Here is a 14,192-nt window from a genome sequence, read left to right on the forward strand (position 1 = left end):
CCAACCGCTCTTTCCTCATCTTTTTATCTCCAGACCATGTTTCTCTTCTCAACAAGAGAAAGAGGGGAAAGAAAAATATTTCTATGGCTCTGAACTTGGGTTCCCCTTTGATTTCCCGCCTTTCTCATCCCTCCCAAAATCTCTTCAAAAACTCCACAATCTTCCCTACCACAAGTGGCGCTCTCTTTATCATTTTCCTAAGCCGTTGCAGCTCTGAAATCTCTGCTTTAAAACACCTCCGCATTAATTCCTCTTCCTATAAGAAGAATTTCAAAACTAGAGCATATTCAAACGAGAAAGAAGATGGGGATGAGGAGAAGGAGAAGGAGAAAATCTTTTCTGGATTGCTAGATGACGAATTGTTGAGACAGGTCTCGAGCGCTAGGGACGCTGACCAAGCGTTGGAGATGATCGCGGAAAAAACCCGAAGAAATGGAGGCATTGTGGGGACCGCCGATTGTTGTTCTATCATAATGACGGCCCTCGATCGGAATAATGCTGAATTGGCATTCTCAGTCTTCTCCGCCATGCGTTCGAGCTTTGATCAAGGTGTTTGTTTCTTCAATTTGCTGGTCATTTTTTTTATGGGCATTTCATTTAGAGATAGTTTTTGTATTTGGGTTTTGTTTCTAGTTGCATTTGAAGGAAAATGGGAAATGAATGTGCTAATTCAGATGACCCAGATGGGTATTTGAAGTTTTGAACTTTAATTGCTGAATTATGCTCTTGAATAGATTAATGAATGTGCTAATTCAGATGACCCAGATGGGTATTTGAAGTTTTGAACTTTAATTGCTGAATTATGCTCTTGAATAGATTTTGTACATTTTTTTCCCCTTTTGCTCTTTGGTGTAATGAGACTGTTGGATGTTATATATGGGCAGACGTGAGTGAAAAGGGTTCTACTGATGAAAGATGGAAATGGGCTAGGCCAGATGTACGAACTTATGCGTCGCTTGTGAGGGGCCTTGCAGCTTTGTTGCGGGTTTCGGATGCTATTAGGACGATAGCTGCTGTCTCTCAGATGGGAATTTCATCCGGGGAAGAGGTAATTGTGTATTTTTTCTTTGACTTCTTTTGGCATTTCAAACAGATAGCTGAGTTTTTAGAGTGTTTGTGCCCACATTTGTAGAGTTTCTGGAGGAGTCTGTTTACTTTTTTCTATGAGCGTCAGTTTGGTCTTTTTCGTATCTTGATTGTGTGACTTCCTTTTAGAAGAAATGAGAAAGCTATAACTTTTTTCTTCTTATAATTACTGTTGTTTTGGATCACTTTGTTGAGGTTGCAGTATCGATCCTAGTATATTCGCCAGAAGAAAGTTGGACTTGTTATCAATTTTAATCTGGAAATATGGTTCTATCTCCTCATTCATAATACAACCGAATTGATTTGACTTCTCCAAAGAGTCTGTGAAAGGCCTATGAGTTTGTTTCTGTAGAGCCCCTAAATGCTGCATCTTCAAAAAAATTAAAAAAATACTTGATTGAAGAGCTTGAAATCTTGTGGCTTATTGATTTATGCTCTTACGCATAAATAAGCTCTACCTTTCTTTAAAAAGTTTGGCTGGTTAAGGGCCTTAGAATTGCATAGTGAGAAGAAGCTATATTGTTCACTATCCTTCTTATTTTGCTAAATGACATCTTCGTTTTAAGCACATCACTTTATATTGTGTGTTAACGTAATGCTGAGGATGTGATTATCAAAACTTTTGAATATCTCCCATTGCATGTGGTATGAACTATGAACAGCTGGAGGTTCCTGCACAACTGTGACTAGCATCTAAGAAAATTATTTTAGTAAATGAAATTCTCACTAATATGATACCTGCCCTTTTGATTCTTCCCCTGTCTAACATCTTAGACTTGAAATTTCAGCCTAAAAGACTTTAGATTTAAATGTTCTTGTGAAGAACCACATTCCACTTAAAGCAGTGCAACCAATTTTCGAGTATAAGGTTCTGTTAGCTTAAAGGGGGATACTCAGTATTTATCAGTTTCTTGTCTTATTTCCAGGTGAATTTTCATTTTTGGCATGGTCATGCTCTAACAATCACCACTTCCGTTATTATTATTGTAGTACTTGTCCATTTTAGGGTAGCTCTATGATTTAGTAAACTAGATGAGTCATATTTCTTCATCTAGAGAATGCAAGATTAAAAATAAGCTTCACTTTAGGAGGAAGTGGGACGTCTTTCTGTGCCACCACCTTACTGTTTGGTTGTTTTTAGAAATCTCTACAGTTATTAATTTACAAGTTGGATGCTAGTTCCTAATAAGAAATCATAATTGTCGAATTCATCTTCTCACTGCTGTATTTTATTTTTTCCTGATAGGTGTCTTTTCTTATTTCTGGAGAGTCAAAAGTTTATAAATATGATATTTTGGGTGGTTTTGTAGGTACCTTTTGGGAGGATTGTGAGATGCCCGAGTTGTATGATAGCCATTGCGGTTGCACAACCTCAACAGGGAATTCAAGTACGTAGTTAGCACATTTGAACGACTGTTTCTTTTCTTCCTGTTCTCTAGGTAGCAGAAAAATAAAATAAACTAAAAATTACTGATCAGTTCCTGCTGGTTTTTCATTTTGATTGAATATACCTTCCCCATGCGTAAGTCGTGTATAACACAACCATCAGAAGAAAATGAGGTAGAACAATTAGTTTTCACCGACTGACGTATGAATTTAAAAGTGAAAATATTCTTGTGCACTCTTGTCATATGATTAGTGGCACTAGAATGTAAGCACTGTAATGTTGAAGAAGACTAACCAGAACTACTTAAAAGGCCAATAGCAGAGAGATCGATCAATATAGCATTAGGACTTAGGAATGGCAATTGCATGCACTCCTAGATCATCCTCCGAATGACATTAGGAGAGGCATGAGTCACAAAAGCTGTCTGATGTGTGCTCGTAGAATGTGCAGTAGTAGCTCCTAGCTCGATATGTCTACCAAGTCTTTGGAGCTCCACCACCACCCTCTCGTGATGGACACTGAATACCACCTCCTCCTCGAGGTGGACTGATGAGGATCGTAGACGCTACTTTAGTTTTAGGGATTTGATTTCCCTGTTATTTAGTTTAGGGATTTTAATTTCCATGCTATTTAGTTTTTAGGAATTTTTTTTATTTCCACTGCCTATATATGGGGCCTCATGTATTAGACAGATAAGTTTTTGGAATAAGAATTGAGTGAAATTTCTTCCCTCAGATTTCTCTTCCTTCTTCTCTTCTTATTACCCTCTCCTTCTATTCTTCTCCTTCCCCACTTCTTCTACTCCTCTTCTTCTTGTTCTTCTTCTCTCTTTCCTCTCTTATTCTTCTCCTGGCCTGCATCACCTTGGTTCAGCAGTGATTTGATTTATGGTCAGATGTGTAGTAATAATGCATATACATTTAGAGTTGAATTTATAATATATGATGGGATTTTCCCCTCAAACATTTATCTAATAGATAAATATTCCCTGCAGGTTGCATCCTGTTCCAAATGTCGTTACCAGTATGAGCTTGTTTCTGGAGATATAGTTAGTATCGAGTCAGAAGAAATCAGGTCAGTTTGTCATTTATTGTACCTTTCATCTCAATGCAAAATTTGATTAAACTTTTTCACAATTATGCTCTCTGCTTGTTTTTGCCCCCTATGAATGCCATCACATTTGTAGTTAGCTTGAGTGCTAGAGGGGTTTCAGGTTACTGTCTGACACTGTTAAGGTTACATTGGTTGTGTAACAGTTCAAATTATAGTTGTTTTAGTCTATAATCTGGGGCTATTAGTGGGTGGAAAAGAATAGTTCTTTTCATGTGTTTTTATCACTCCCAAGAACCAAGACAGAAAATTGGTCTATCTAGACAAAATTTCTTGTTTCCATGAAATCCAGTTTCTCCAATGTGCAGTATTCGCCTTTTTATCTCACCTTGCAAAATAATCCACAGTTCTAGGTGTTGGATCCAGGTTCCACATGAAAACCACAGTTTGTCTGCTGCCTAAACAAATCTTTCCCTGTGAATTGAGATATTTATTCCTACACACTTCCTATGTTGATATGATGAGACTAGTAATGGAAATACTTGTGGCAGTGGCATTCCATTCTTCTTTTTTATTGGATTATTAAGTGTATATCATGTGTTGGATGGATATCTGTATGATGTATTTTCGTATGATGTTGATTCCGGGATATTCACTTTTTCTAAGGATCTGCTCGTACCGAACGCAGCACGGATATTTCAGCATGGGAAAAGGGTCTGAGATTCTTGCAAATAATGAAGCAGAGCATTCCTGCTGCTGTTCACTCCATTGTGGTACACATCTTTTTGTGGAATTATATAATTTGAAATGATTTTATCTATTTATTTTCTTTTCAAAAGCAATATGTGGTGTGTAGCATTATGTTTAACCGGCCTATTTAGCTTTGGCTTAACACAAAAGCCTGAAACTATTACAATTTGCAGATTTACAGCATCAAGCATCAAATGCTTCCATATTGGCTTGTTGCAAATCTACATTCCATCTTTTTAGATTTGCTGTTCTTTTATAAGCTTTGTGGCATGCAGGTTTTTTCAAAATTAATTTTCTACGTATGGAAGAAACAGCTTTTAGGTTTTTCCTCATCTCCTTTTCGTACTTAAATATGTCTGATGTAGTTTAAATTAGAGTGATAAAAATTTTGGCACTTCTTTCCTCATAGCATTGAATGATTAGCTATTTTTTTTGGCAATTGCATACCTCTGGAAGATCTGATTTCATTTTAGGTAGCGTATTTGTGCTGAGTGCATGGAAGGTTGTAGCCGAGAGATCCCTTTCACCGTTCTTTTGTTTTAGGAAAGAATTTTCTTTCAAGAAGAGCCTTTGATCGGTTCATAGAACTTTTCTGATTTCTTTTCCAGATATGTATGGTCATTGTCTTCCTATTCAGTTGATCATAATCTGCCGTGAACTCAGGTGTGTGGAATCTTCTTCCACATTTTTCTGGGATTTTAATTTTCACCAAGAGGAACTCACTGTCAGTGTGATTCACCATTAAAAAAACCAATTAAGCTATTAAGCTATTGTTTCTGCAGTTTGTTCTTCAGGAATCTTTTGCTGGTCTATATTTTCTTCAGACTCCAAAAGGATCTACAATCAGTAGTTTTATTGGAAGTGAGCTTTATTTAATCAATCGGTGTGATGAATTTACATCATTACATGTCGAAACCCACACAGTATAACATGCCGTAACGTAGCAAAGGACCAGATTGTGTAAGGGTGTTAACATTGATAGAGTGCATCCCAGGCCTTATCATTACACGTCGAATCTTTTTTGCTGGTCTATATTTTCTTCAAACTCCAAAAGGATCTACAATCAGCATTTTTATTGGAAGTGAGCTTTAGTCAATGGATGTGATGAATTTACATCATTACATGTCGAACCCCACACAGTATAACATGCCGTAACTTAGCAAAGGACCAGATTGTGTAAGGGTGTTAACATTAATAGAGTGCATCCCAGGCCTTAGCATATTGTTAGATAATCAAGGAACGAGTCATTCTGAATTCAGTTGAGGTTCATTAGATCATTTTATTAGTAGAATGTTCCTATTGGTTAGACCAAGGTTGCCAGAGCGGGAATCGAAAGCGGGAAACGAAACGGGAATCGAAGGCTCTCAGGAAGAATCCTACTCAAGGTTGCCAGAGCAGGAATCGAAAGCGGGAATCGAAGGCTCCCAGGGAAGAATCCTGCTTCCTTGGGTTAGACTTCTCAGGAAAATTAAGTCCCCGTTTGTTTTGGATTTTGAGGACCGATTGTAAGTCCAAAACTGAATGTAAACTTTACAGCTATCTGTTCTCCTTCAAACTCTGTGAAAGCCTTCCTTATTCTAGTTGACACTCAATAAGACAATTCATTTTAATGACACAGCCATGCAGAAAAAAGGGAAATAATACGGCCAACACGGATTATATAAAGACTACTAACGTACTTTGAATGCAGATCTATTTAGTTGGAAAAGAAACTCATGGAACCTAATTTTGAGTCCAATAAGCAGTTTTGGGCTCACAATCGGTCCTAAAAATCCAAAACAAACAGGACCTAAGTGTGACATGTTTTCAATTAAGTAACTATTTTTGACTCAAATTAAGCGACACCAACTTTCTAGATAAATCCAAATTTATGGCCTAATTAAGATAATTTTTTCCGTAGTGCCATATGTGCTTTAGCAAATTGGCAGATTAGGGAAGAATCCTGCTTCCTTGGGTTAGACTTTAAGTCCCCGTTTGTTTTGGATTTTGAGGACCGATTGTAAGTCCAAAACTGAATGTAAAATTTACATCTATCTGTTCTCCTTCAAACTCTGTGAAAGCCTTCCTTATTCTAGTTGACACTCAATAAGACAATTCATTTTAATGACACAGCCATGCAGAAAAAAGGGAAATAATACGGCCAACACGGATTATATAAAGACTACTAACGTACTTTGAATGCAGATCTATTTAGTTGGAAAAGAAACTCATGGAACCTAATTTTGAGTCCAATAAGCAGTTTTGGGCTCACAATCGGTCCTAAAAATCCAAAACAAACAGGACCTAAGTGTGACATGTTTTCAATTAAGTAACTATTTTTGACTCAAATTAAGCGACACCAACTTTCTAGATAAATCCAAATTTATGGCCTAATTAAGATAATTTTTTCCGTAGTGCCATATGTGCTTTAGCAAATTGGCAGATTAGGGAAGAATCCTGCTTCCTTGGGTTAGACTTTAAGTCCCCGTTTGTTTTGGATTTTGAGGACCGATTGTAAGTCCAAAACTGAATGTAAAATTTACATCTATCTGTTCTCCTTCAAACTCTGTGAAAGCCTTCCTTATTCTAGTTGACACTCAATAAGACAATTCATTTTAATGACACAGCCATGCAGAAAAAAGGGAAATAATACGGCCAACACGGATTATATAAAGACTACTAACGTACTTTGAATGCAGATCTATTTAGTTGGAAAAGAAACTCATGGAACCTAATTTCGAGTCCAATAAGCAGTTTTGGGCTCACAATCGGTCCTAAAAATCCAAAACAAACAGGACCTAAGTGTGACTTGTTTTCAATTAAGTAACTATTTTTGGCTCAAATTAAGCGACACCAACTTTCTAGATAAATCCAAATTTATGGCCTAATTAAGATAATTTTTTCCGTAGTGCCATATGTGCTTTAGCAAATTGGCAGATTAGGGAATCTTGGTTACTAGTATGGTCAAAATGCTAGTTCTCTAAATAATTTGAATTGTTTTCATAAAGAATAAGCCCTACACAGATCTGATTCTCCTGGCTCCCTGATTATACCATTTGCCATGGAATTGAAGGGGGCTGTGCTTTCCTAGTGGGCTCGGCGCAGGTACTGTAGAAAAAATGAGAAAGTAAGTGATGTAGAAAAAACGAGATATACCTTCTCGAATAAGGATCAGACACAATTTGAAGCAAACGTCAAAAGTGAATGCAAGAAAACACAATCACACAGAGAAGACACGATTTACTTGGTTCGACAGTGTGCCTATGTCTACGGGAGAAGATTTTTACTATTTCGGTCTAGGCTTACAAACTCTCTTCTTCTTGGCCAAGAAAAGACTAGTCAAAGAGGGATGGTTCTAGTTTAGGCATAACATAGCTTGTGTTAGTGCTATGGAAAAGGCCTTCAAGGGATTTTCAGCTGTATGGTTTGATCTGAGTTTACTGTCTTATTTTTTTTTAGATTCCTTTTGCAAGGAGAAGGATCATATAGATAATGTGCAGGGTCTTTGAATGAATTTTTTTTAACATTATCCTATTTTTGCAATTTCCAACATGTTTGATATCTAGATTGTAGTGCAGTTTGTTCATTATTAAATACACCAGTGAGACTTGGCCAAAACCCAGCTTGCCACCAAGAGTAGAACTACATAAATGCCGAATTTATTGCCAACCATTATTGTCCACGTCCTTGTTACAAAATGGATTTCATCATTCTGGTCTCCCTTCTATATAAACATTTTTTTTTTTAAAATGTTCTATATAAACATATTTACGGTATGTTTCTTTTAAGTTTTAATGTTTATTATTTGAATCCTACTTGTTAATAGTCATTATCTTTCATAATGAGCTGATTTCTTACTTTTACTGATGAACCAATTATGCTTCCCTTTTTAGGTCCGGATGCCTTCTGGTACTGCTCGTACACACAGATTTGCTACGAAGACAGTTGAACTTCCTGCTCAAGAAGGAGAGAGAGTGACCATTACCCTAGCAGCTCCATCAAATGTTTATCGGGATATGGGTCCTTTTAGATTTAGCGCAAAAGCTCCTGGGTTTAGACCTGGAGAGCCCATGTCTCTGATCAATCACTCAAATGGCCAGGAGTCACAGTTGCTAAGACCACCTTTAAAAAATGGAAGCTCAATTTTACTCAACCCTTCTATTCTTTTTCCTTTTCTTTCTGTGCTGGCTGCTGGAGATGCTGCCTCTGGAATCATTGACCCCCGTCTCCCTCAATTCATTTCAATTGTTGCTGTTGCATCCGTCGCTCTGGGAAGTACGATAAACGGTGTAGTTCTGCCACAACTGAATAAGGTGCCTGGAGATTTTATTTATTTCTTTAGTGGCATTAAGTTCACGTTCTTGGTCATTCGTGTCAGACAGAAGTTGGTAGCTTACCTCGAGTAGGTTCCTAATCTCAGTGAAAACTAGAGATTAGTCTATAAGTTGTGGACTTGTATCATACTGCATAATCGGTATGATATAATAGTATGCAGTTGTGCACAAGCGTGTTCTATGTATCTGATTTTAACTCCACAAAAATGCTCTGGACTTAGAAAATTACCAAGACAATGTCCTCTGTCACATAATTTTAAAAAACCAATAGTAATGATATATTTATGAATGATAAATTGAATTAAATAAATCAGATTTACAAACCAATAGTAATGTAGCTCCAGATAAACTGCTCAAATTTTCAGTGAGGATATTGGCACAGTTCATAAAAATTCTATTGTTCCGGTTGCTGAAGGAAGATCATGTGCATGTTCTACAACGATTCCATTAAAAAGATTAATTTTATGCAACTATAAGCTGTAACTTTTGGTTTCCTCATTACATGCAGGTAGCAGATGAATGATAAGTAATATTAACATGTACGCACACGTGTGTGTGTGTGTGTGTGTACACATATGCACATACTATGTATGTTTATATATTAGCATCCATATCCATAAATGTATATACTATATAGTAACACACACATACACACACTATGTATGTTTATATATTCACATCCACATCCATAAATTCATATTTCCACATGATGCATTGTGCCATGAGTGTGAACTAATTATGCTTAGTCTTTACCCTTCATGGCAGCTTCCTCAGAAGATGGTGGATGTAGTTGCTATCAAGCAGCAACTTTTATCTCAGTATGATTTACTGCAGACCCGCATCAAGGACTTAAGTCAAGTTGCAGAAAAAGAGGTATGTTTCCATGGAATTTATTATTCTGGGGCAACTAGTTTCCTTAATCCTTACTAAACTCTGTCTGAGCAAAAGTTTTGCTGATAGTGAATACATTTAAACCTTTGTCGGTACTCATGTATATCAATCATGATTTTTCTCATAGAATGAAATTTACCTATACCCAACAGAGAAGATTCCGTAAGTAAAATTTTGCATGTTCCCTTTAAGGTTTGGATGCTGGCTCGCATGTGCCAATTGGAGAACAAAATTGTAGCTGTGGGAGAATCTTCTTACAGGTAATACCCCCTCGTGTTTTTAGCACTCTGATCTGAAATCACAGATTGATTGATCAAATATCTTGTAGTCTTTAATTAAAACAAACTTGTAACATAAAATTATTGTCTTTTATACTCTCCTTGAAGTTTCCGTGTTAAACCACTTGTTTTTAGTGCTCGAAGAAGTAGAGTCAAAAGGGTACGTGAAAGCTTGGAAAATTCCCTTTTGGCAAGGATCGAACTGATTGACAGCTATGCAAAAGTAGGTTTCAAGCAGAGTAATAAAGCTCCAAACGTCAATTTTTTTATTCCCATTTTTGTCTATTGTGTTATGTTACTGAAAAGAAAATGGCACTGGATTGCTAGATTTCTTCAATGATTGAAATCGAGGTGGAAATGGACTCTGATGTTCTTGCTGCTGAAGCAGTGAGCAACACAGTAAGTGCCATATATGTTCTCTCTTTACTTGATTTTTCATAACTTCACCAATTGATGTTACAGAGTTGCTCTGATTCTCTTTTAAAACTAAAAAGTTGTTGATCTTTCATCAGTAAAATTTGTTTTGCAGGAAAGATTTTTTTTAAAAGCTAACATAAAGTTTTATGCGCAGGAAAGTATTGCAGAGCAGATACAACAAATCATGGATCTAGAAAACCTTGAACAGGTATTTGATCTTCATTATTTGGAATCTGATGGAGTTTTCATGAGTAAATAGTTTTACTTTGATTACTAGTTTCTGATCTCTGACATCTCATTATTTATATAGCGATGGAAAATACAAGCTGAGGCAAATGATGAGGTGGAAAGGCTTCTCAGTTCTCAACCAATGTCGACCGAAGCTGTCTAGAGATATCATGGTATGTATACTTTTTTCTCCCTTCGTGATATAGTTTCCAGATATAGTTGATGTTATATCACATAAGTAGATTACATCCCGAGTTAATTTGATAATTTTGGCGACACAGTAAATTGTTATTTGTTCTTTTTCGAACAATAACCAAAAACTTCTTTGAAAAAGGGAAAAGTATTACAAGAGGGGAAACCAATAAATCTCTATTTACACCCTCTGTCTAAGTAATTAGCCATTCCATTAAGTTCTCATGAGATATGTGAACAGGTGACGTCAACTCCTCCATATAAATCCCAAAATTTTGTCAATGATCTCCAAGGGACCGGGGTACTACTTAGAGTAACTTGCATCAAAAGTCCCGAAAGAGGATGAAAATGCCACAAAGAAGAGCATTCAACTTGCTTCGTTTGAATCCTTGAAACCTATCAGTCTGGAAAAAGCTTTCAAACTATTGCCATTGTCTTTCTTAAGGATGCCATCAATCCCCCCAAGATCCAGATTACCATCAGAATACTTGATCACATCGAAAGGAGGAGACAGCCACGTTGATCCTTTCTTTTTCTTCTTATGCTGTCTAAAAAGTGGAAGAAGAGCTTCTTCCACTTCCCAAAGAGACCTCGAAACTGATTTCTAACTAACGCCCACTTAATGATGAGGCTTTTAATGCCTTTAATGATCTTTCTGGTGGACTGAACTTGTCCTCAAAGTTCCTTCCACTTCTGTATGCGTCAATGACTAGCTTGGATCTTATCATGTTGCATCCTAAGCCTCAGGACAAGGCAAAAAGAGAATTCACTCCCCTCCCAGATACACCTGCATCCATTCTGAAGCAATGCCTCGCCACGAACCTCCTTTCTCTACTCACTCTCTGCCCTCCCTCCAACCCACTCCCAAAAACCTACCCATCTATTTATTCGAACATCAGGAAAGCCTTATCTAGCCCTTTTTGAATAATACATCTCAAATGAGAAATATAAGTGCATTTCCATGGAGTCATTGTTCCTTCTTTTTTCTTACTAAGAAACAGCAAAATGACATTATTGGCCTATTTAGGATAGATCAGGCAAGTGACCTCACTGAATTTACAACTACAACTCTACATATCATCCAGCAATGTTTTATCTGTAGTATCAAAACTCGTCAATTTATAACTCATCTGAGTTCACTGGACTCACTGGTTAAACAAGTTGACTAGCCAACAACCTCTAATTTAATATACAATGACCCAAACGACTAAGACTTGCATCTGTTGTAAATGAAAATTCAAGAAATATGCAACAGACCATCTGCGAAATGCCTTTTGCGATGGACGCTAGCAAATCCCATATAAATATGTCTACGAAATATCCTTATATTAAAAAGGAAAATTTGCTGAAGTTGTCATCGTTTCTCTAGTCACGCATTCAAGTTGTCTCTGTCAACTTCCTAGTCGAGTTTTCAAGTTTTTTTAAGCCATGGTTTTAATCAGACAGAAACAGATGAAAACAGTAACAATGGAAAAAATCTGCTATACTTATTGAATAACAGAGGCAGTTCTTTGATGTTTCTTCAGTTACTGATTGCTTATTGATCTGTTCCATCTTTAGATAATATAACTGATGACGAAATATTCATACGCACACCTTGGAGATGCCATGGAATTTCATCTGGAGAACCATGTGTTCAAGTAACTGAACCAGGTTTCATCCTGTCTCCTCAAAGATGTTGGCCTATCAGAAAGATGGGTGGTGATCAGAATCATACATAACTGAGATTTTTTTTTCATGGGGGATTGAATGCATCATGTCCCTATTATTACCCATTCAAACCATGTATGAACCTCTTTGCTTCTCATTTCTTGCATCGTCTGTAAAATAATGCCCGATGAAATTAGCCATCTATTGTTGGTTTATTTTCAAAAGATTTATGTGTTAGTTCAGAGTTTTAGCCCCATGCTTGAATAGAACTAAAGGTTAAATGTTAGTTCAAAGGTTTAGCCCCACGCTTGAATAGAACTAAAGATAAAGATTTAGGGACACCCAGCAAGGTAGGGTGAGTGAAGCTTGGTGTAGAAAGGACTAGGATAATCAAATTGAGGTTGGGTAAATGCGTCGAAGTAATGCTCGCTTCAAGGATTATTTTACAATGACATGTTTAATTGCAGAGACAGAGTTAGGCCACAGATAGTCACTACCAACAACATGCGCTAATAAAGAAGCTACTCTTTCCATCTTCATCGGACAAAAAATCAAAAGATTCCGCTGAATTCTAAAATTTTAAAAGGAATTTTTGCCGAAAGGTCCTACTTTTGACTACTACAATCCAACTACTATATTAAAAAAACAAGTAGAGCGCATGTGGGATGCACCTAGAGTAAAGGGGAAGCATATATGTATATAGAAATATAAGCAGTTTAGGCCCTGTTTGTTTTGGATTTTCGTAGTTGGTTTTGAGTTTAAAATTGATTAGTGGACTCAAAATTGCATTATTTAATTTTGAGTCATATAATCAGTTTTTGACTCAAAATCATTTCTCAAAACCCAAAACAAACATGGCCTTAATAAGTACAAGACATTTTATAGGGGTGGGCACTGTATTTTCTACCTATTTGGAGAGTCTAAACCATTCATTTATTGTGCGCCCCCCCCCCCCCCCCCCCCCCTCCGGCATCATAGGATGATCCTAAACCTTCGATATGTGGAGGCTTTAAATACAAATCAAAGGATTAGAATAATCATATTGGGTTCATTTTTTAGGCTCGGGCTATCTGGGATCAACAAATGAATGGTTTAGATTCACTAGATAGGTTAGACCCACAAATTTTTTTATTTTTATTTTCGTATGTTTGTATTATTCGCTAACACGTGAAACCTCCACTATTAAGTTTGCTCCATTTGGTTGCCAGTAAATTTTTTATCCTAGGAGCTTTTTAATCCCAACAGTGAAGTCAACGGCATTTGCTAGGTTTTTTTTTTCCCTATAATTCCTAAAATTCCAGCCAAAATTTAGGAGTGTCATTACTAAATATGGGAAGGGAGTAAAGAGAGGAGAGAGAGAGAAAGAGAGAGGACATCATTCCCTAGGAAAGAAAAAGAGGGGACAAGGGGTTTATGTCATACTCATAAGCAATCATTACAATAGTGGGATTAAACAAATTCTAGTGCTAAAAGGCAACCAAACATGGGATGGGACGAGGGGTTTTAAATTTTACTAGCAACCAAACAGACTATAGAAAATGTAAATTTAAAGGGATTTAAACAACCTCTTTTTGTCATATAACGTGTTCACTGTTCAGTGGATAAAAAGAGATTTATATTTATAGGGAAACCTAGGGGCCTATGTGCAATTGTCCATGACAAGCAACCTAGGGGCTCCACATATATTTTCATGGAGATACATTTGCATAAATGTAATTGTGGCCCACTTATTTGAATGATCTTAATCATTCATTTGTTGGGCATAATAATTATTTACACCCATTTTACTTCGAAAGAAAGCATCAAATTCTTTATTTATGATTTTGCTTGAAACTTTAATTTTTAGTTCTCAAGTCATTGAAACCTTCAGTTAGACGCTTATGGCCTGCTTTCTTCATTAGCTCCTACTTCATAATGTAATTAGTTAATTATTTGGGGTGATGATAAATT

The 14,192-nt window shown here is 36.7% G+C and overlaps 1 protein-coding gene across 1 annotated transcript; it reads left to right on the plus strand.

The window, feature by feature from the left end:
• The first annotated feature begins 8 nt into the window (after positions 1 to 8).
• On the plus strand, positions 9 to 12,484 carry LOC143890480 (uncharacterized). The gene is made up of 13 exons (XM_077395182.1): positions 9 to 549; positions 885 to 1,048; positions 2,397 to 2,474; positions 3,468 to 3,547; positions 4,212 to 4,296; positions 8,146 to 8,565; positions 9,352 to 9,459; positions 9,670 to 9,737; positions 9,891 to 9,978; positions 10,083 to 10,154; positions 10,327 to 10,380; positions 10,483 to 10,573; positions 12,153 to 12,484. Exons 1-12 carry the CDS (start codon positions 84 to 86, stop codon positions 10,561 to 10,563), a joined length of 1,764 nt encoding a protein of 587 aa, XP_077251297.1. The 5' UTR covers positions 9 to 83; the 3' UTR covers positions 10,564 to 10,573; positions 12,153 to 12,484.
• Positions 12,485 to 14,192: the final 1,708 nt, after the last annotated feature.

This window comes from Tasmannia lanceolata, unplaced genomic scaffold (assembly GCF_043159265.1).
Source record: "Tasmannia lanceolata isolate RefF3 unplaced genomic scaffold, GAP_Taslan_0.1 ptg000013l, whole genome shotgun sequence".
Lineage (NCBI taxonomy): Eukaryota > Viridiplantae > Streptophyta > Magnoliopsida > Canellales > Winteraceae > Tasmannia > Tasmannia lanceolata.